Below are 22147 nucleotides of genomic sequence, written 5' to 3' on the forward strand. Positions count from 1 at the left end.
AGATGGAAGGCCGTGTTGCCCAACCGAGTCCTTTGTCATTTGAAGAATGTCTCTGCTCGTAAATAGAATACGTTGTAGTAACATCGTTGTGTGGTAGACAGGATACTCTGTCTGTTCCTTCCTAACCTGCGTTTGCAGCTGCTGTTGCTAACTCAACAGCTAGAAGGTATCAATTCTTAGGTGAAAAAGTGTTCAAAGTTCATACCATTCGCAACCAAAGCTCATGCGGATGTTGGCTTCGTTCTGTAGTTATTATCTGACCGCCGTCCTCACATCCTCGGAACAGGAGGTTACATTGTCGTCAAGGCTTTACATAGGAAGGGAGAGGAGGGCGTGTTTGAAAAGTTTTATAGCCCATGTCCCTTCACAGGGGCGGGCCACTGATTGAGCGTTCTGTAGTTATTATCTGACCGCTGTCCTCACATCCTCGGAACAGGAGGTTACATTGTCATCAAGGCTTTACATAGGAAGGGAGAGGAGGGCGTGTTTGAAAAGTTTTATAGCCCATGTCCCTTCACAGGGGCGGGCCACTGATTGAGCAAAAAATCACATTTCATCCCAACACGAATAATTTTATATTCAAACATTTAAATTGAAAAACGATTCCATGTGAATCCGATAACTCTGATGTGTAGACTTTCCACTGTAGAGTTTATGTCATCTTATCATTGATGAGAATGCCTCAGATGACAACCGAACTGACATCATATTAATTAAGTACCACTTAATACCAAATGCTCAATTGGTCGGATTACTAAAATATAGTTAATTTCCCCCCACCTTCTGATGTTCCCAGAATATCTATGTTAACCAAAGGGGTTTGCAAATGTAACATCAGTAGGATAGAGAGGAAAAAGGGGGGAGGAGGTATTTATGACCTTCATAAACCTACCCCCAGGCCAACGTCGTGCCAATGTCATGTAGCTTCTTAGTGACTGAGTATGCAATTATCAGTATGTAGCCCAAATTATGAATAGGCTCTATAGAGGTGGGGGGGATGTGTGTTGTAAATCTTCATTTTGTGTCTTTCAAAAAGCCTTAAAAAACATTTCACAATTACAACAACTTTGCCAAACCCTTTATTTGCATTGCATGTTACAAGTGACATAGTTGAGTTCTCAAAAGAATTGACAGCACAGCTCAGATATTTTCTGTGGTCAATTTTTGTATTTCATGGGACCTACAGTAATCTGTCCACTGCATTCATGTCTATTGCCATCCCTTCCACAGGCTTTACACAACACTTTCTGTATGTGTGTGTGTGTGTGTGTACACTTTCGGTCACTTTCTAGTATGTTTTTATTCGGAATGTCAACATTATTCAGCATGAAATTAGTATGTTTAACATTGCAACAAAATTGGAGAGGGTTTTGGTGATAAAGTGATTTAGGATCAGAATTAATTTAAGTCTAGGAAACCCCAACTCCCAGGATGGGTCAATGCCATCTCGATTCGTGTCCTTTTAGGTTGTGAAATATCCACATCAAACATAATGATCAAAAACGATCACTCTTGTCATTTTTACTTACTAGTCTTAACAAACAGTACATGTCTTACAAGCAGTACAGTCATGCATTTTGGAAAATAACTTAATCATATAATAAAATTGACATTTTCCACCTTGATACATAATAACGTCTCTACATACTGAAGCACTGTAAAATGTTTCTTCATTCTGTGAGCAAAAGAGAGAGAGAAACAATATTACCCTATTTTAATGACATTAAATAATATTCTAACTCACACCGAGGTACTAAACATGTTTATCAGAGCAGGTCAATGGAGTTCTCACCTCTGACTGTGAGTTTGGTGGAGGACTCGGCCCTCCCCAGGGCACTTTCTATTTGGATGTTGTACTCGCCCCAGTCTTTGGGGGTCACACGGAGTATCAGCAAGGAGCAGACACCACAGATGTTCGTGATCAAATAGTTGGTGTTAGTGTTGAGGCTGATGTTGTTGCGGTACCAAGTGACGCGAGGCTTGGGATTTCCCTTTATGGCACAGCTCATGTAGCACTCATAGCCTTTGGGTGCTGTGTGCTGTCTCAGTGGCACAAGGAAGGCTGGAGCGGTCCGCAAATCACACGTTTTGTAGGCTGGCATGTTTACCACAAATGTGTCTAGAGAAAAACATGGCAGAAAGGTAAAATGCTCATCTTACATGTCATGTAATGCTTAAGTTAAAATAGCAGCATTTTATAAAGGGTTCATAGATTGTTCATACATTTGTAATAAACCGTTATAATAGCACATTAGTACTTGTCAAATGTTGAGCTTAATGACTGCTATTGATTATACTGTTATTAGTACCTGTCTATCCATAAAAGCTGATTTATATGACTTATTTATATGGCAAAGTATCTCTCTCTGCCTGGCTTCTAATACCTTTCCTCCTCTCGCTTCCCCAAGTGGGAGACTCAGACGGAGAAGACATGCCCATGTCATTCTTGGCGTAGACCCTGAAGTGGTACTCCCTGCCAGGCATAATGTTACAAGCCGTGAACTTGTTGTTGAAGAGCCAGTCGGCCACCGTGCTCCATGAGCCTTTGGTGGAGTCCCGTTTAGACACAGAGTAGTGAAGGTGGTCGTCACGCTTCTCATCAGGGGATGGCTCCCAAATCACAGTCACAGTGCCTGGGACGTTCTCCTCAAGTTCTACTGGTCCTGGAGGCTTGGGATCATCTGCAGCCAGAGTCAGAGATGATAGTCAGTATGATGTTACACATCGAGAGGACATTCTATCATTAGGTGGTAATTGTTGTTGATTCACTTATGGCCGATGTTCATTGTGACTGCTGATATTTAAAATACTTTCTTTGTGAGTGCGGGCCTTGGCTGTCTTTTTCATCTTGTGCAAGTTCCAACACCTTCTCAGTCTGAAACACACTAGGAGAGTTTTACTGTATGTTACTGTACCTGTAACCCTGACCTCCACGCTGAAGCTCTCCTGGCCCACTAGATTTTTGACCACTATGGTGTAGATCCCTGAATCAGAGCGCTCAGAGGAAGTGATCAGAAGTTGAGATGACGATTCAGAGTTGGAGATATTGACCCGCTTCAGCAAAGGAACATCGTCCTTCAGCCACGTGACTTCTGGCCATGGGGATGCCTGTTAATAACAAGATGATTAAAACATAATCAGGATTTAAAACATCAAGATAGCATGCATTGCACATGCTCTTAAAGCATATGCCAATTACCAGTTTCACCTCTTACCTCAAAGTTTAAGAGGATCCTGACAGAATTTCCAGCTCTCACCACCAAGAAACTCTTCATCTTATTATCGGTGAAGCATGGTCTCACTGAAAAACAGCGACAAAAATAAATGAGGACATTTGAAACTCATCTTATGTAACTCTTACTTACGTAGGCTTCTTGGGTGATTATCCCCAATGTAGCCTAAAACAGACAAACAATACAACATATTCCCAATGAACGAAGCATCGTCACCCACCAGGTGGAGGCATGGCCAGGATGTAGTTGTCCAGATCCTGGGGCACTCCTTCTCCTCCGTCATTGATAGCGATCACCCTGATCCAGTACATGGCCATGGCCTTCAGGCTTTTCACAGTGAAGGTGGTCAAGATGATGGGGGTGACGTTACAGCGGGTCCAGTCTATGCACTCAGCCTGCCTGACCTCTATAAAATACCCTTTGGCCTCATCCTGGACCCCCACTTCCTCTGTGGGTTTGTTCCAGGACAGGGAGAGGGCGGTGTAGGATGTGTCTGCCACCTTCAGATCTTCCACTTTCCCTGGGGGATCTAAAACAAACACAAAGTCGTAAATCTAATGGCCATACATCATTGACTTCAAACAAATTAACAGTATAAACAAGCATCTAAATAAACAATTATTTCAGAAAATATGGTGTTTTATTATAGTTGTACATGTTGCTCGCACTTTGAAAGGATATATGACTTACTCTTTGGGTCTTTTGCGAAAATAAACTCTGAAGGGGAACTGGGCTTGCTGAGTCCTGAGACATTGATAGCATAAACTCTGAACTCGTATTCGTTCCCTGCTACAACATCTGTCACTGCACGTTTCTTTTCTAGTAGTGAGGAGAAACAGAATCACTCACAGAAAGTCCAATACAATTGAATTCATTAAACCAAAGAAGCTGTGGTATACTAAAGCCCCTAATTCACTAAAAGAAGAGACCTTGGATAGGCTCATCTGTAGGGTTGACAGGACTCCAAAGATTACTCCCCTTCTTGCGTTTTTCCAAGTTGTAGCCCAGGATGCGAGACTCGCCAGTGTCGGTCGGGGTAGTCCATGTCAGGTTGATGCAGTTGTTAAAAGCACTAGCCACTTTTGGTGGGGCAGGGCTGCTAGGAAAGGCTGAGATATTTCAGAGAAATTACATAACATTTTGTGTTTGGGTAACACTTTTCAAAATATTCTGTTATAATACCCAAATAAGGTTATCGTAAGCACAACTTTTGAAGTAGATTCTAATGACAACATATAACCACTTACGTGACATTGTTGACATCCACTATAAACCTACAACTAGCTCACCCAAGGTGCCAGCCGTGAGGTCATCAGTCTCCATCATCTCACTGACGCCCTCCTCTGTGACCACCCTGATACGATAGCAATACTTCCTGCCGTGTTCCACGTCGTTATCCTTGTATTCGGGCACGCCAGGGATGTCCCCCAGCTTCTTCCAAGTGTTGCGGCCAACTTGCTGGCGCTCCAGGTTGTAGTTTATTACTGGGCAGCCACCGTCATCCTTTGGAGCTCTCCATTTGATATGAATACAAGAGGCTGTGCTTTCGAGGACCTCCACAGGGCCCTGGGGCGCAGTGGGTTTGTCTACCAGATCAGACAGAGAGAGAGAGAGGTCACATTAACCTAGCCAAAACAGTCTGCAGTCATGTCTCTGCATTGGAATTTAAGAGAGAGAACTGACTGTCCACAGCACAGATACACCTGAATATCTCTGAACAACGATTGAACTGAGACAGTTCTTACCTTGAACTTAACTAATTCAAACATTGCTTCCATTTCTCAACTCACCGAGGACAATGAGTCTTGAGATAGCCTCCATGGTACCATGTTCGTTCTTGAGCTTGATCTTGATCTCTCCAGTGTCTTTGCGCTGGCACTTGCTGAGGAGCAGGCGGCTTTGGGTGAAGGACTTCTCTATCTTGGTGGTGTTATCGTCCAGGAGCTCCTCTCCTTTTCTGTACCACTGGATCTTCATGGGCTTGCGGCCCACAAAGGGCAGTTTGAAAGTGGTGCTATTCCCCACTTTGACTATGACCGGCTGAGAGAACGCAGACAGATCATCAGGGTCAAACCTGGGAGGGTCTGAATAGGACACAGATCATGCAATGTAACTGACATTTGACTCAACTGCAATTGTTATTTTTTTAATCTGAATACTAAAAGTGGATAACTTTTTTTAAGTGCATAATGATTTTATAATTTGAGTATTGTGAAATGGCTACTCAAATGATGTTGAGACAGTGTAGACATTGTATTGTACATATAACCAAAATGAATGCCTTTCGTTTTCTAACCTTCCACATTCAGCATTGCCTCAGTTTTACGCCCGTCTGCCTCAAAGCGGTATTTTCCAGAGTCTTCCTCCTGACAACGGTTGATGACCAGCTTGTGGTTTGCACCATCTCTGGACATTATGTGTCCATCATCTGCTGTCAACTGTCAGGAAATATATATATTATAATTTATCTTAAGATATTATCAACTAAAAATATATTGGGGGGTGAGAATGACAAAGATAATTCAGTCTAACCTTCTTGCTGTCTCTGTACCAGGTCCCTTCACAATTATCATTGCTCAGCTTACACATCAGTTCTGCAGGCTGGCCAATGAGGGCATGGACATTTGACAACCCGCTTACGAACTGAACTCCTGGATCTGGCATACACAACAGCAAACAATTAGGGACTTAAGACTGGTTTTATTACATTTGGATCAGACATACTTACCAGATGTGATGTTAACATCTAATGCCATTTTGTAGTGCTCTGAAGAAATTATTATTTGGGCTATCTTGAGTAGGATAATGGTTAGACCAGAAAATGTACAGTTGAAGTCGGACGTTTACATACACTTAGGTTGCCGTCATTAAAACTCATTTTTCAACCACTCCACACATTTCTTGTTAACAAACTATAGTTTTGGCAAGTCGGTTAGGATATGTACTATGTCCGTGACACAAGTAATTTTTCCAACAATTGTTTACAGACAGACTAATTCACTGTATCACAATTCCAGCAGGTCAGAAGTTGACTGTGCCTTTAAACAGCTCGGAAAATTCCAGAAAATTATGTCATGGCTTCACAAGCATCTGATAGGCTAATTGACATCATTTCAGTCAACTGGAGGTGTACCTGTGGGCAGAAGTGAAAAAGCGTGTGAAAGGAAGGCCTTTAAATTGTTTAACATGGGTCAAGCATTTCGGGTAGCCTTCCACAAGCTTCCAACATTAAGTTGGGTGAATTTTGGCCCATTCATCCTGACAGAGCTGGTGTAACTGAGTCAGGTTTGTAGGCCTCCTTGCTCGCATACGCTTTTGCAGTTCTGCCCACACATTTTCTATAGGATTGAGGTCAGGGAATTGTTTTGGCCACTCCAATACCTTGACTTTGTTGTTCTTAAGCTATTTTGCCACAACTTTGGAAGTATGCTTGGGGTCATTGTCCATTTGGAAGACACATTAGCAACCAAGCTTTAACTTCCTGACTGATGTCTTGAGATGTTGCTTCAATATAGCCACATCATTTTCCTTCCTCGTGAGCCATCTATTTTGTGAAGTGCACCAGTCCCTCCTGCAGCAACGCACCCCCACAATATGATGTTGCCACCCCCGTGCTTTCCTCAAAACATAATGATGGTCTTCATGGCCATTATTGTTTCAATGGTCTTCATGGACATTTCTCCAGGTTCAAACCAGTCTGGCTTTTTTATGGTGGTTTTGGGGCAGTGGCTTCTTCCTTGCTGAGCAGCCTTTCAGGTTATGTCGATATAGGACTCATTTTACTGTGGATATAGATACCCTTGTACCTGTTTCCTCCAGCATCTTCACATGGTCCTTTGTTCTGGGATTAATTTGCATGTTTCGAAACCAATGTACATTCATCTCTAGGAGACAGAATGCGTCTCCTTCCTGAGCAGCACTATTGTTTGTACTCATGAATGTGGTACCTTCAGGAGTTTGGAAATTGCTCCCAATGATGAATCAGGTCTACAATTTTCTTCTGAGGTATTGGCTGATTTCTTTGGATTTTCCCATGATGTCAAGCAAAGAGGCACTGGGTTTTAAGGTAGGCCTTGAAATACATCCACAGGTACACCTCTAATTGACTTAAATTATGTTAATTGGCCTTTCAGATGCTTGTGAAGCCATGACATAATTTTCTGGAATTTTCCGAGCTGTTTAAAGGCACAGTCAACTTAGTGTATGTTTACTTCTGACCCGCTGGAATTGTGATACAGTGAATTATAAGTGAAATAATCTGTCTGTAAACAATTGTTGGAAACTTGTGTCATGCACAAAGTACATGTCCAAACCAACTTGCAAAAACTACAGTTTGTTAACAAGATTTTTGTGGTTGAAAAACGAGTTTTAATGCCTCCAGCCTATGTAAACTTCCGACTTAATCTGTAAAGCAGTACAATAATGCACACAAACGCACAACACAACAAGCATTACTATGGCATCAGATATTATTTTTTTAAGATAACAGTAATTAGAAGTACATTTCTTTAGCTCCATCTACAGAATAGTTAGAATAGTTCTATGGAACATAGAAGAGTTTCATAGAACATCCACCCAGAAGAACACATTGCATAGAAAATTATATTGATGTTATTATAGGACTACATAAATCATACTTTTGGTTACTTTGAGATTTGCACATTCAGTATGGTAAGAGATGAGATTCAACATTCCCCTTTAAGGTACATGAATATTCTCAGTATCATCTCTTGTCAGTGTAACTGTAATGGTTTTCTTCCGGGGAAAGAGAGGCGGACCAAAGCGCAGCGTGGTTATTTTGATTAATGTTTTAATAAATCACTTCACATGAACAAACTAACAAAAACAAGAAATGTGAAAACCCAAAACAGTCCTATCTGGTGCAAACACAGAGACAGGAACAATCACCCACAAACACACAGTGAAACCCAGGCTACCTAAGTATGATTCTCAATCAGAGACAACTAAATGACACCTGCCTCTGATTGAGAACCATACCAAGCGCGAAACATAGAAATACCTAAATCATAGAAAAACAAACATAGACTGCCCAACCAACTCACGCCCTGACCATACTAAATAAAGACAAAACAAAGGAAATAAAGGTCAGAAAGTGACAGTAACAGATGACCCTGTTACAACAGTGTCATATTTCTCCAATTATTTCCCAAACTTGAGTGATACTCATGTGAATGCCATCTCCTCCATGCAGTCAGTACATGACATCACGTGTGGGCTCTTACCAATCACTGTGTCCTTCAGCAGTGGGCCTTGCCTTGTGCGCTCTGAACGCTTGCCAGACACATCAGTGTACTGCTCAGTTTCTCCTGTACCACTTTGAGCATTGGGATCTGTGATTTGGCCATAAAATAATAACCTTGCAAGCAATTTCCAAAATTACTTAGCATTATGTTAAATTATGAAATGAAACCATCAGCTGTAAGGTTAGGGTTGGAAGAAAGCATTACATTCATTGTGAATAGAACACAAAAAGCACGACAGAGATACAGGAACACACAACACAAAAAGCCACTCTATGAGATCAGGGATTTTATATACTGTATAAATATACAGTACCAGTAAAAGGTCTGGACACATCTACTCATTCAAGGGTTTTTCTTTATTTTTTACCAAATAGGGCTATCTCCTGTATAACACCCATACCTTTTCACAACACAACTGATGGCTCAAACGCATTAAGAAGGAAATAAATTCCACAAATTAACTTTTAACAATGCACACATGTTAATTGGAATGAATTCCAGATGACTGAGAGAATGCCAAGAGTGTGCAAAGCTGTCATCAAAATAAAGGTTGGCTACTTTGAAGAATCTAAAATCTAAAATATATTTAGATTTTTTCAACACTTTATTGGTTACTGAATGTTTCCATGTGTGTTATGTCATAGTTGTGATGTCTTCACTATTATTCTACAATGTAGAAAATAGTAAAAATAAAGAAAAACCCTTGAATGAGTAGGTGTGTACAAACTTTTGATTGTTACTGTACATATACCCTTGATAAAGATGAGCAAAAATGACTATTTAAAATAAATAATACAAATACTGATCAATATTGTATGCTGCAAAAAATGGGGACATTATATTATTTTATACTAATACAATTGCTCAGAGAAACAGATTTGGTCACACTATATTTAGGTTATACTGTCAACAAACTATCTGTTGATAAGCAACTTCTTGCTAAGGTTAGAGTTAGGTTAGGTTTAGAATAAGGGTTAAGCTTAGAGTTAGGGAGGTTAAGGGTTCAAGTTTTGACTAGGGTTAGGGTAAGTTGAAATGTTATTGATAGTCTGTAGAGCAGGGATCATCAACTAGATTCAGCCATGGGGCAATTGTGGTCTTGAGCGGATGGTAAGACAGCAGGAACATAATTACAAATAATTTGAAGACTGCAAATTGACCGCAAGAAGCCCAAACAGATATAATATTTGACTAAAACATAATATTTTCAAACCTTGCTTACATTTGTATAAGATCACATATACAGTGCCTTCGGAAAGTATTAAGTCCCCATGACATGTTTTACATTTTGTTAGGTTACAGCCTTATTCTAAAATTGATTAAATAGATTTTTTGTCCTCATAAATCTACACACAACACTCCATAATGACAAAGCAAAAGCTGTTTTTTAGAAATGTTTGTTAATATATATAAAAGAACTCCTGAAATATCACATTTACTTACATAAGTATTCAGACCCTTTACTCAGTACTTCGTTGTAGCACCTTTGGCTGTAATTACAGCCTTGAGTCTTCTAGAGTATAACGCTACAAACTGGGCACAACTGTATTTAGGGAGTTTCTCCCATTCTTCTCTGAAGATCCTCTCAAGCTCTGTCAGGTTGGATGGGGTTGGATGGGGAGTGTTGCTGCAGAGCTATTTTCAGGTCTCTCCAGAGATGTTCGATCGGGTTCAAGTCCGGGCTCTGGCCGGGCCACTCAAGGACATTCAGAAACTTGTCCCAAAGCTACTCCTGCTTTGTCTTGGCTGTGTGCTTAGGATTGTTGTACTGTTGGAAGGTGAACCTTCTCCCTAGTCTGTGATCCTGAGCGCTCTGGAGCAGGTTTTCATCAAGGATTTCTCTGTACTTTGCTCCGTTCATCTTTCACTCGATCCTGACTAGTCTCCCAGTCCCCGCCGCTGAAAAACATCCCACAGCATGATACTGCCACAGCAATGCTTCACCGTAGGGATGGTGCCACGTTTTCTCCAGAAGTGACAAATCTTGATTCTCATGGCCTCAGAGTCTTTAGGTGCATTTTGGCAAACTCCAAGCGGGCTGTCATGTGCCTTTTACTGAGGAGTGGCTTCTGTCTGGCCACTCTACTATAAAGGCCTGATTGGTGGAGTGCTGCTGAGATGGTTGTCCTTCTGGAACGTTCTCCCATCTCCACAAAGGAACTCTGAAGCTCGGTCAGACCATCGGGGTGTTGGTCTCCTCCCTGACCAAAGCCCTGATTGATCAGTTTGGCCGGGTGGCCAGCTCTAGGAAGAGTCTTGGTGGCTCCACACGTCTTCCACTTAAGATTGATGGAGGGCACTGTGTTCTTGGGGGACCTTCAATGGTACAGACATTTTTTTGGTACCCTTTCCCAGATCTGTGCCTCGACACAATCCTGTTTCTGAGCTCTACAGACAATTCCTTTGACCTCAGGCTTGATTTTTGCTCTGACATGCCATGCACTGTCAACTTTGTGGCCTTATATAGACAAGTATGCCTTTCCAAATAATGTCCAATCAATTCAATTTACCGCAGGAGGACTCCAATCATGTTGTGGAAACATCTCAAAGATGATCAATGGAAACATAATGCACCTGAGCTCAATTTCTAGTCTTACAGCAAAGGGTTTGAATACTTATATAAATTGTATTTATTTTATTTTTTACAATTTATTTAACTAGGGAAGTCATTTAAGAACAAATTCTTATTTTAAATGACGGCCTAGGAACAGCGAGGCCTTATTCAGGGGCAGAACGACAGGGGATTCGATCTTGCAATCTTTTGGTTACTAGACCAACACTCTAACCACTAGGCTACCTGCCACCCCAGGTAAATAAGGTATTTAAGTTTTATAGTTTTAATCCATTTGCAAAAATAAATAAAAACAGTTTTTGCTTTGTCGTTATGGGGTAACGTGTGTAGATTAATGAGGTGAATTTTTGAGTTTAAAAAAAAAGTAATATATTTTCGATGAAGGCTGTAATGTAACAAAATGCGTAAAAAGTCAAGGGGTCTGAATACTTTTCGAAGGCACTGTGTCTCTCTATTATGCATGGGAATACTTTCAAACAGATGATTTTCTGTATTATAATCACTTTATAAAGATGATTTGCTGGTGTTTTTAGTCTTATGTCCAACAATAAAAAATACAAATATATATTTTTTTAGCACTTGGGGGGGCCAAATAAAATCACCCAGTGGGTGTCGCTCGCGGGCCTCAAGTTGAAGAACCCTGCTGTAGAGCATCTACATACAAACTATCCAAATAAAGTGTTACCCAATACTCTAGCACCCTCCCCTTGCGAGGACAATGACACTGAACTTTTTTCTAAATTGTTTTATGAGATTGGAGAACATGTTGGGTGGGATCTTAGACCATACTTCCATACAGAATCTTTCCAGATCCTTGATATCCTGTGTCCTTGTCACGCCTTGGTCTTAGTATTTTGTGTTTTCGTTAATTAGTTGGTCAGGCCAGGGTGTGACATGGGTTTATGTTGTTGTATTTCATAGTGGGTTTTTTTGTAGTATTTGGGATTGCGGCTGAGTAGGGGTGTTGTATAGGCTTGGCTGCCTGAGGCGGTTCTCAATCAGAGTCAGGTGATTCTCGTTGTCTCTGATTGGGAACCGTATTTAGGTAGCCAGGGTTTCACTTTGTATTTGGTGGGTGATTGTTCCTGTCTCTGTGTAGTGTTCACCAGATAGGCTGTAATAGGTTTCACGTTCCGTTTTGTTGTTTTTTTTGTATTTATAAGTTATTTCGTGTATCGTCATTTGTTCCATTAAAGAACATGAGTAACCAACACGCTGCATTTCGGTCCGACTTTCTTTCGACAAACGAAGAACGCCGTTACAGAATCACCCACCACACACGGACTGAGCAGCGTGTTAACAGGCAGCTGGAGCAGCGAAGGGAGGACGTTATGGACAGCAGAGGATTGGAGTATACGACGTGGGAAGAAATAGACAGGTGGGTGGCCGACCCAGAGAGAATGCCGGAGCCCGCCTGGGATTCGCTGGAGCAGTGCGAAGAGGGCTATAGGATAATGGAGTCAAAAAGAGTGACACGGCGGCGCAGAGCGAAACCAGAAAATCAGCCCCAAAAATTTCTGGGGAGGGGGCTCAGAGGGAGAGTGGCTGAGTCAGGAGACAGACCTGAGCCAACTCTCCCTGTTTATCGTGAGGAGCCAAGGAGGAGACCAGAACTGGTGTTGGAGGTGAGCGAAGCAGAGACTGTGAAGGAGTTAATGGGGAAATTGGAGGAGAGAGTAATGAGGGAGTTGCTAGTTTGGTGCTTTAGGTATAAGATTCGTCCGACGGAGCGTGTCGGGGATTTAATGGCACCTGGGTCAGCGCTCCATACTAGTCCTGAGGTGCGTGTTAGTCGGCTGGTGAAAAATGTGCCAGCCTCACGCACTAGGCCTCCTGTGCACCTACCTAGCCTTGCACGTCCTGTGCCAGTCCTGCTCTCAGGCTCTCCAGTACACCTTCACGGTCCAGTTCATCCTGTGCCACCTTCACACACCAGTCCTCCGATGGTAGCTCCCCGCACCAGGCTTCCTGTGCGTGTCCTCGATCCAGTACCACCAGTTCCAGTACCACGCACCAGGCCTTCAGTGCGCCTCGCCTGTTCAGCGCAGCCAGCGCTTTCTCCCTCTCCTGCGCTGTCGGAGTCTCCCGCCTGTTCAGCGTTTCTAGAGCCTTCCTCCTCTACAGCGCTGCCGGAGCCTCCTGCCTATTCGGAGCAGCCTGAGCTGCCAGTCTACATGGAGCAGCTAGAGCTGCCAGTCTGCATGGAGCAGCTAGAGCTGCCAGTCTGCATGGAGCAGCTAGAGCTGCCAGTCTGCATGGAACAGCCAGTCTGCATGGAGCAGCTAGAGCTGCCAGTCTGCATGGAGCAGCCAGAGTTGCCAGTCTGCATGGAGCAGCTAGAGCTGCCAGTCTGCATGGGGCAGCCAGAGCTGTCAGTCTGCTTGGAGCAGCCAGAGTTGCCAGTCTGCATGGAGTTGCCAGTCTGCATGGAGTTGCCAGTCTGCATGGAGTTGCCAGTCTGCAAGGAGCTGCCAGTCTGCAAGGAGCTGCCAGTCTGCAAGGAGCTGCCAGTCGGCAAGGAGCTGCCAAAGCTGTTAGTCTGCATGGAACAGTCAGAGCTGTCAGTCTGCAAGAAGCCGCTAGAGCTGTCAATCTGCATGGAGCAGCCAGAGCCGTCAGTCAGCATGGAGCAGCCAGAGCCGTCAGTCTGCCAGACTCTTCCAGATCTGCCAGTCAGCCAGACTCTTCCAGATCTGCCAGTCAGCCAGACTCTTCCAGATCTGCCAGTCAGCCAGACTCTTCCAGATCTGCCAGTCAGCCAGACTCTTCCAGATCTGCCAGTCAGCCAGACTCTTCCAGATCTGCCAGTCAGCCAGATTCTTCCAGATCTGCCAGTCAGCCAGATTCTTCCAGATCTGCCAGTCAGCCAGACTCTTCCAGATCTGCCAGTCAGCCAGACTCTTCCAGATCTGCCAGTCATCCAGATTCTTCCAGATCTGCCAGTCAGCCAGACTCTTCCAGATCTGCCAGTCAGCCAGACTCTTCCAGATCTGCCAGTCAGCCAGACTCTTCCAGATCTGCCAGTCAGCCAGACTCTTCCAGATCTGCCAGTCAGCCAGACTCTTCCAGATCCGCCAGTCAGACAGGATCTGCCGGATTCAACTGTCTGGCTGGGCTTCATCTCAGTACTGGGCTTCCTCTCAGTACTGGGCTTCCTCTCAGTACTGGGCTGCCCCTCAGTCCCAAGCTGCCCCTCAGTCCCAAGCTGCCCCTCAGTCCCAAGCTGCCCCTCAGTCCCGAGCTTCCCCTCAGTCCCGAGCTGCCCCTCAGTCCCGAGCTGCCCCTCAGTCCCGAGCTGCCCCTCAGTCACAAGCTGCTCCTCAGTTCAGTGGGGTTCTGGGTGAGGACTATTCGGCCATGGTCGGCGGCGAGGGTGGATCATCCCAGGACGCGAAGGGGAGGAACTATGACATTTATGGAGTGGGGTCCACGTCCCGAGCCGAAACCGCCACCATGGACAGACGCCCACCCGGACCCTCCCTATGGTTTTGAGGTGCGTCCGGGAGTCCGCACCTTAGGGGGGGTTCTGTCACGCCTTGGTCTTAGTATTTTGTGTTTTCGTTAATTAGTTGGTCAGGCCAGGGTGTGACATGGGTTTATGTTGTTGTATTTCATAGTGTTTTTTTGTAGTATTTGGGATTGCGGCTGAGTAGGGGTGTTGTATAGGCTTGGCTGCCTGAGGCAGTTCTCAATCAGAGTCAGGTGATTCTCGTTGCCTCTGATTGGGAACCGTATTTAGGTAGCCAGGGTTTCACTTTGTATTTGGTGGGTGATTGTTCCTGTCTCTGTGTAGTGTTCACCAGATAGGCTGTAATAGGTTTCACGTTCCGTTTTTTTTTTTTTTTGTATGTATAAGTTATTTCGTGTATCGTCATTTGTTCCATTAAAGAACATGAGTAACCAACACGCTGCATTTCGGTCCGACTTTCTTTCGACAAACGAAGAACGCCGTTACAGTCCTCTTATGGACTGCTCTCTTCAATTCAAACCACAGGTTTTCAATGGGGTTCGAGTCTGGAGACTGATATGTCCATTGCAAAATGTTTAATTTGTGGTCAATTAAACATTTCTTTGTGGATTTTGATTAGTACTTGGGGTTATTGTCTTGCTGGAAGATCTACTTGCAGCAAAATGTCAGCCTCCTGGCAGAGGCAACAAAGTTTTTGGCTAAAATGTCCTGCTACTTGGCAAAGTTCATGATGCCGTTGCCCCAGGACCAGTGGATGAAAAATAGCCCCATAACATCAAAGTTTGACCACCATATTTTAATGTAAGTATGAGGTACTCTTCTGCATATGCTTTTGTTTTTCAATGCCAAACCCACCACTGGTGTGCATGGCCAAAGAGCTCTAGTTTCATGTCATCTGACCATAGCACCGCCTGGAGTTTGATAAATGGCATTGGCATTTGGATTGGATCCAGTGCTATGGTCAGATGACATGAAAATCGAGCTCTTAGGCAACATACACCAGGAGTGGATTTTGTCGTAGATAAAGACTCAGTATCATTATCCTTGCAAGGGGAGGGTGCTGGAGTATTGAAAACAGGAGATCCTATTATTACTTGTTCAACAAAATCATTCTCTGAGCAATTGTTTTTTGCAATATAGCTCAGTATTTGTATTCTTTATAAGAGTATTTTTTTGCTCATCTTTATCAAGGGTGCCTGACTGTACATATACTGTATAAATAAGCCCCCTCATGTACAATTTAGTTGGAAGAGTTCTATGGAACATAGAAGAGTTTCATAGAACATCCACCCAGAAGAACACATTGCATGGAAAATTCTATTGATGTTATTATAGGACTACATAAATCCATTCTCAAAAATGAACATACTTTTGGTTACTTTGAGATGTGCACATGCAGTATGGTAAGAGATGAGATTCAACATTCCCATTTAAGGTACATGTACAGTATCTTCTCAGTGTAACAGATGATCCTGTTACAGCAGTACCATATTTCTCCAATTATTTCCCAAACCTGAGTGATACTCATGTGAATGCCATCTCCTCCATGCGGTCAGTACATGACGTCACGTGTGGTCTCTTACCAATCACTGTGTCCTTCAGCAGTGGGCCTTGCCTTGTGTGCTCTGAACGCTTGCCAGATGCATCAGTGTACTCCTCAGTTTCTCCTGTACCACTTTGCCCATTGGGATCTGTGATTGGGCCATAAAATAATACAAATATTGCAAGCAATTTCCATTATGTTATTTTGTTAAATCTGAAATTAACCCATCAGCTGTAGGCTTGGAGTTCTTAAAATGGTCTTGACATGGAGATACTGTTTCCATGATTTGTTTTACAATGATTTGTTAAATATTTGGAAATCAAGGAAGCTTTCAATGTCATTTGAATAGAACACAAAAAGCATGGCAGTGATAACCAAACACACAACACAACAAGCCTCTCTATGTGATCAGGGATTATATACACCTAGTGTACAACACATTAGGATCACCTTCCTAAATATTGAGTTGCACTCCCCTCCCTCTTTTGCTTTGCCCATTCACCCTCTGAATGGCACATACACAGTCCATGTCTCAATTGTCTCAAAGCTTAAAATTCCTTCTTTAACCTGTCTCATCTACACTGATTTAAGAGGATTTAACAAGTGACATCAATAAGGGATCTTAGCTTTCCATCTGGATTCGCCTCGTCAGTTTATGTTATGGAAAGAGCAGGTGTTCCTAAAGTTTTGTACACTCAGTGTATATACACTACATGACCAAAAGTATGCGGACACCTGCTCTTCAAACATCTCATTCCAAAAAAATGGAGTTGGCCCCCCCCCTTGTTGCTATAACATCCTCCACTCTTCTAGGAAGGCTTTCCACTAGATGTTGAAACATTTCTGTGGGGACTTGCTTCCATTCAGCCAACAAGAGCATTAGTGAGGTCGGGCACTGATGTTGGGCAATTAGGCATGGCTCGCAGCCGGAGTTCCAATTCATCCCAAAGGTGTTTGATGGGGTTGAGGTCAGGGCTCTGTGCAGGCCAGTCAAGTTCTTCCACACCGATCTCGACAAACTATTTCTGTATGGACCTCGCTTTGTGCACTGGGGCAGTGTAATGTTGAAACAGGAAAGGGCCTTCCCCAAACTGTTTCCACAAATTTGGAAGCACAGAATCATCTAGAATGTCATTGTATGCTGTATTGTTAAGATTTCCCTTCACTGGAAATGAGGGGCCTAGCCTGAACCATTGAAAACAGCCCCAGACCATTATTCCTCCACCACCTTTACAGTTGGTACTATGCATTGGGGCAAGTAGAGTTCTCCTGGCATCTGCCAAACTTAGATTCTTCCGATGGACTGCCAGATGGTGAAGCGTGATTCATCACTCCAGAGAGTGCCATGGCTGCTCGGCCATGGAAACCCATTTTATGAAGCCCTCAATGAACAGTTTTTGTGCTGAAGTTGCTTCCAGAGGCAGTTTGGAACTCAGTAGTGAGTGTTGCAATCAAGGACAGACAATTTTTACTCGCTACACGCTTCAGCAATCGGCAGTCCCATTCCGTGAGCTTGTGTGGCCTACTACTTTGCGGGTGAGCTGTTTCCACTTCACAATAATTGCACTTACAGTTGTCCAAGGCAGCTCTAGCAGGGCAAGAATTTGACGAACTGACTTGTTGGAAAGGTGACATCCATGACGGTGCCTGGTTGAAAGTCACTGAGCTGTTCAGTAAGACCATTCTATTGCCAGTGTTTGTCTATGGAGATTGCATGGCGGTTTGCTCGATTTTGTACACCTGTAAGCAACGGGTGTGGCTGAAATAGCTAAATCTACTAATTTGAAGGGGTGTCCACATACTTTTGTGTATATATATATATATATACAGTACCAGTCAAAAGTTTGGACACACCAACTCATTCCAGGTATTTTTTTTGTGTGACTATTTTCTACATTGTAGAATAATAGGGAAGAAATCAAAACTACGAAATAACACATATGGAATCATGTAGTAACCAAAATAAAATATATTATTACAAATATTACAAATCAAAATATATTTTAAGTAGCCACCCTTTGCCTTGATGACAGCTTTGCACATTCTTGGCATTCTCTCAACCAACTTCATGAGGTAGTCACCTGGAATTAATTTCAATTAACAGGTGTGTCTTGTTAAAAGTTCATTGGTGGAATTTCTTTCCTTCTTAATGCGTTTGAGCCAATCAGTTGTGTTGTGACAAGGTAGGGGTAGTATACAGAAGATAGCGCTATCTGGTAAAAGACCAAGTCCATATTATGGCAAGAACAGCTCAACTAAGCAAAGAGAGACGACAGTCCATCATTACTTTAAGACATGAAGGTCAGTCAATGCGAAAACGTTCAAGAACTTCGAATGTTTCTTCAAGTGCAGTCGCAAAAACCATCATGCGCTATGATGAAACTGGCTCTCATCAGGACCACCACAGGAAAGGAAGACCTCGAGTTACCTCTGCTGCAGAGAGTTCAAGTAACAGACACATCTCAACATCAACTGTTCAAAGGAGACGTGAATCAGGCCTTCGTGTTCGAATTGCTGTAAAGCAAACCACTACTACAGAACACCAATAAGAAGAAAAGACTTGCTTGGGCCAAGAAACACGATCAACGGACATTAGACCGGTGGAAATCTGTCCTTTGGTCTGATGAGTCCAAATTTGAGATTTTTGGTTCCAACCGCCGTGTCTTTGTGAGAAGCAGAGTAGGTGAACGGATGATCTCCGCATTGTGTAATTCCCACCGTGAAGCATGGAGGAGGTGTGATGGTGCTTTGCTGGTGACACTGTCTGTGATTTATTTAGAATTCAAGGCACACTTAACCAGCATGGCTACCACAGCATTCTGCAGAGATATGCCATCCCATCTTGTTTGCGCTTAGTGGGACTCTCACTTGTTCTTCAACAGGTAATGACCCAACACACCTCCAGGCTGTGTAAGGGCTATTTTACCAAGAAGGAGAGTGATGGAGTGCTGCATCAGATGACCTGGCCTGCACAATCACCTGACCTCAACCCAATTGAGATGGTTTGGGATGACTTGAACCGCATAGTGAAGGAAAAGCAGCCAACACGTGCTCAGCATATGTGGGAACTCAAGACTGTTGGAAAAGCATTCCAGGTGAAGCTGGTTGAGAGAATGCCAAGCGTATGCAAAGCTGTCATCAAGGCAAAGGGTGGCTACTTTGGTTACTACATGATTCCATGTGTTATTTCATAGTTTTGATGTCTTCACTATTGTTCTGCAATGTAGAAAATAGTAAAAATGAAGAAACACTTTTAAATGAGTAGGTGTGTCCAAACTTTTGACTGGTACTGTACATAGATATATAGCTATATGCATATATATTTAAGCCCCATCTAGTAACATTTTGTCAGAAGAGTTCTATGGAACATAGAAGTTTCATAGAACATCTCCCCAGAAGAACACATCACAAGGAAGATACTGTGGATGTTATCATAGGACTATGGAAATCTATTCCAGAAAAGTATCATACTATTGGCTATTCTTAAATCTTCTCCTAGTCATTTCCCAAACTTGAATGACATTTGTAACTCATGTTAAAGCCATCGCCATCTCCTCCATTCAGTCAGTGCATGACGTCACGTGTATGACATCACTCATGGTCTCTTACCAATCACTGTGTCTTTCAGTAGTGGGCCTTGCCTTGTGCGCACTGAATGCATGCCAGTCGCATCAATGTACTCTTCAGTTTCTCCTGTCCCACTTTTCACATTGGGATCTGTTGTTTGGCCGTAAAATAATAAAAACCTTGATGGCACTTTCCACAATTACTTTTCATTTGATTGAATATGAAAATAAACCATCCGCTTTATAATTGTAATGGAAACAGTGACTTGACATAGCAACAATGAACAATACATGACAAAATAACCATATATATACACAGATTAATAGAACAAAAACACACTCAGACATATTATTGTGAACAAAACATACATTGGGACATACAAGCAAACCAGTGACACTTTACACTAAGGCGTACTTAAAGGGATTTCTGAAGGGGTTTATAAGTAGTTTATAAAGAGTAAATTATATATTTAATGTTTATGTTTTTACAAACCACTTATAAACCCATTTTAAATCCTTTTAGGTAAGTATTCGTTAATGTGAAGTGTTACCAACAAACACTGTTCTACACATATGAACAAACTTGAACATGTCACAAAGATATAAAGCAGAAAGTTGTGGACAGACAAACATGTTTGACCAATTGTTTTCAAGAGAGGTCATTCTAAGTAATACTTTGTCTTCTAATCTGAACTTGGATAAGATCAGATGTTGTATTGGTGTCTGTTGACGTCTTTTCACGATGAACAGATCCTCAACCATGCTGTTGGCATGGAGATTCTGGTATCAGAGTTATTGGAATGGTCTTTCCATGCAGATACTGTTTCCATGGTTTGTTTCACAAATATTTGTTGAATATTTGAAAATCAAGGACGCTTTCAAAGTCTTATGAGTAGAACACAAAAAGCATGACAGAAATACACAAACACACAACACAACAAGCCTCTACAGGATTCAGGGATTATATATATTTTTGTATTATTGTAGATATGTAAAGTTTAGTTTTATGGAACATAGAAAAGGTTAATAGATATTCCATTGAAGATACTACTGATGTTAGAGGACTGCATACTGTACATTCATTCTCAAAAATAAACAGACATGGATTATTTTGAGATACTGTATGTATGATTAGATTCAACATTCCCCTTGAATGAACATTTCAGTATCATCTCATCGGTATCATACTTCTCCAAGTTATTTCCCAAACTTGAGTTATAGTTGTAGGAACGTCATGTCCTTCGTGCAGTCAGTACACAACGTCACATGTGATCTCTTACCAATCACACTGTCTTTCAGCAGAAGGCCTTGTCTTGTGCGCACTGAACACTTAGCAGACTCATCAGTGTACTCAGTTTCTCCTGTCCCCATTTTCGCATTGGGATCTGTGGTTTGGCCTTAAAGTTAGAATAATCCTGCCGACACTTTGCATAATTACTTTTTGTTTGGTTAAATATAAAATGAAACAATCCATTCATTCCTTGATTGTAATGGTAACGATGACAAGATAGATCTACAAATAAAAATATATGACAAAACAGCCATATATGCAGGTTAATTGAACAAATACACAGACAGACATATTATTGTGACCAAAATATACACTGGGACATACAAATAAACCAGTAACGCTTTACATTTAGGCATACTTAAAAGGATTTATATAGGGCTTGACAAGTAGTTTATAAACCGTTAATTAGTAGTTTACATAGAAAGTTTTGAATTCTGTTATACAGTTATAACACAATGGTTATTTTGGTACTGGCCAAATAATGAGCTAATATATGACTGCAATGTTATTGATTATTATTGTGAGTAAAGCCAGTGCTGTCATATAAGCTCAGTATTTGGCTAGCAGATAAATGAGAAGCACAATTTCTACCAATGTATCATTACTGTTTATTACAGATTTATAAACTATCTACAACAGCTTATAAACTACCTATAAACCTTTTAAAATACCTTAAGATAAGTATTCCTTAACCTGTTCAACTTTGACACCCTCTGGTGGCATTTTCTAAACTACACAATGTTGTATACTACATGCTTAGGAACACAGCCGTTTCAAAAGTGCAGGGCTTGTGCAATGTCATTTTTCGTCTTATAGGAATAATTAGTTGTCTTACTGGAATGATATACATATGAGGAGAAAGCTAAAGCCTCTACCTATCCATTGATGTAAATATATCCCCTGTCTGATTCCCAGTTCGTCCACTAGATGACAGTAGGTGATCACAAGATGTCTCTTGGCCTCTTGAAACCAGTTGCGTCTGGTTTGGGTAATGTGCCAAAATGGCCAAACGGATTTTCAAGCCTGACATATTAAAACGACCCTAGCAATCACGGCTTTCAGGAATAAGACATAAACAGGTGAGGAAACTTCAAACGTATTTTCCCATTCACTTTTCCTATTGTAAATGAGTGAGAGGGATCAACAGCGCATGCGGAGGATGCATTTTAGATAATGTGGATGGAGAAGGAAATGCATTTCTTTACAAAA

General features: G+C 42.2%; 1 protein-coding gene across 1 annotated transcript in view; it reads right to left on the reverse strand.

Annotated features, from left to right (window-relative positions):
• Positions 1-1072: 1072 nt before the first annotated feature.
• The window catches only part of LOC135504269 (immunoglobulin-like and fibronectin type III domain-containing protein 1), a 42030-nt gene continuing 20955 nt past the window's right edge, over positions 1073-22147 (reverse strand). Inside the window, exons 13-27 of the mRNA XM_064922668.1 lie at positions 19691-19798; positions 16122-16229; positions 8477-8584; positions 5766-5890; positions 5530-5671; positions 5024-5317; positions 4523-4819; positions 4163-4342; positions 3924-4052; positions 3454-3762; positions 3216-3301; positions 2916-3108; positions 2385-2681; positions 1793-2119; positions 1073-1675 (exon numbers count right to left, since the gene is read on the reverse strand). Coding sequence (XP_064778740.1) covers positions 1671-1675; positions 1793-2119; positions 2385-2681; positions 2916-3108; positions 3216-3301; positions 3454-3762; positions 3924-4052; positions 4163-4342; positions 4523-4819; positions 5024-5317; positions 5530-5671; positions 5766-5890; positions 8477-8584; positions 16122-16229; positions 19691-19798 — 2708 coding nt within the window. The 3' untranslated portion in view covers positions 1073-1670. The remainder of the gene's footprint in view (positions 1676-1792; positions 2120-2384; positions 2682-2915; positions 3109-3215; positions 3302-3453; positions 3763-3923; positions 4053-4162; positions 4343-4522; positions 4820-5023; positions 5318-5529; positions 5672-5765; positions 5891-8476; positions 8585-16121; positions 16230-19690; positions 19799-22147) is intronic.

Source organism: Oncorhynchus masou, chromosome 18 (genome assembly GCF_036934945.1).
Source record: "Oncorhynchus masou masou isolate Uvic2021 chromosome 18, UVic_Omas_1.1, whole genome shotgun sequence".
Lineage (NCBI taxonomy): Eukaryota > Metazoa > Chordata > Actinopteri > Salmoniformes > Salmonidae > Oncorhynchus > Oncorhynchus masou.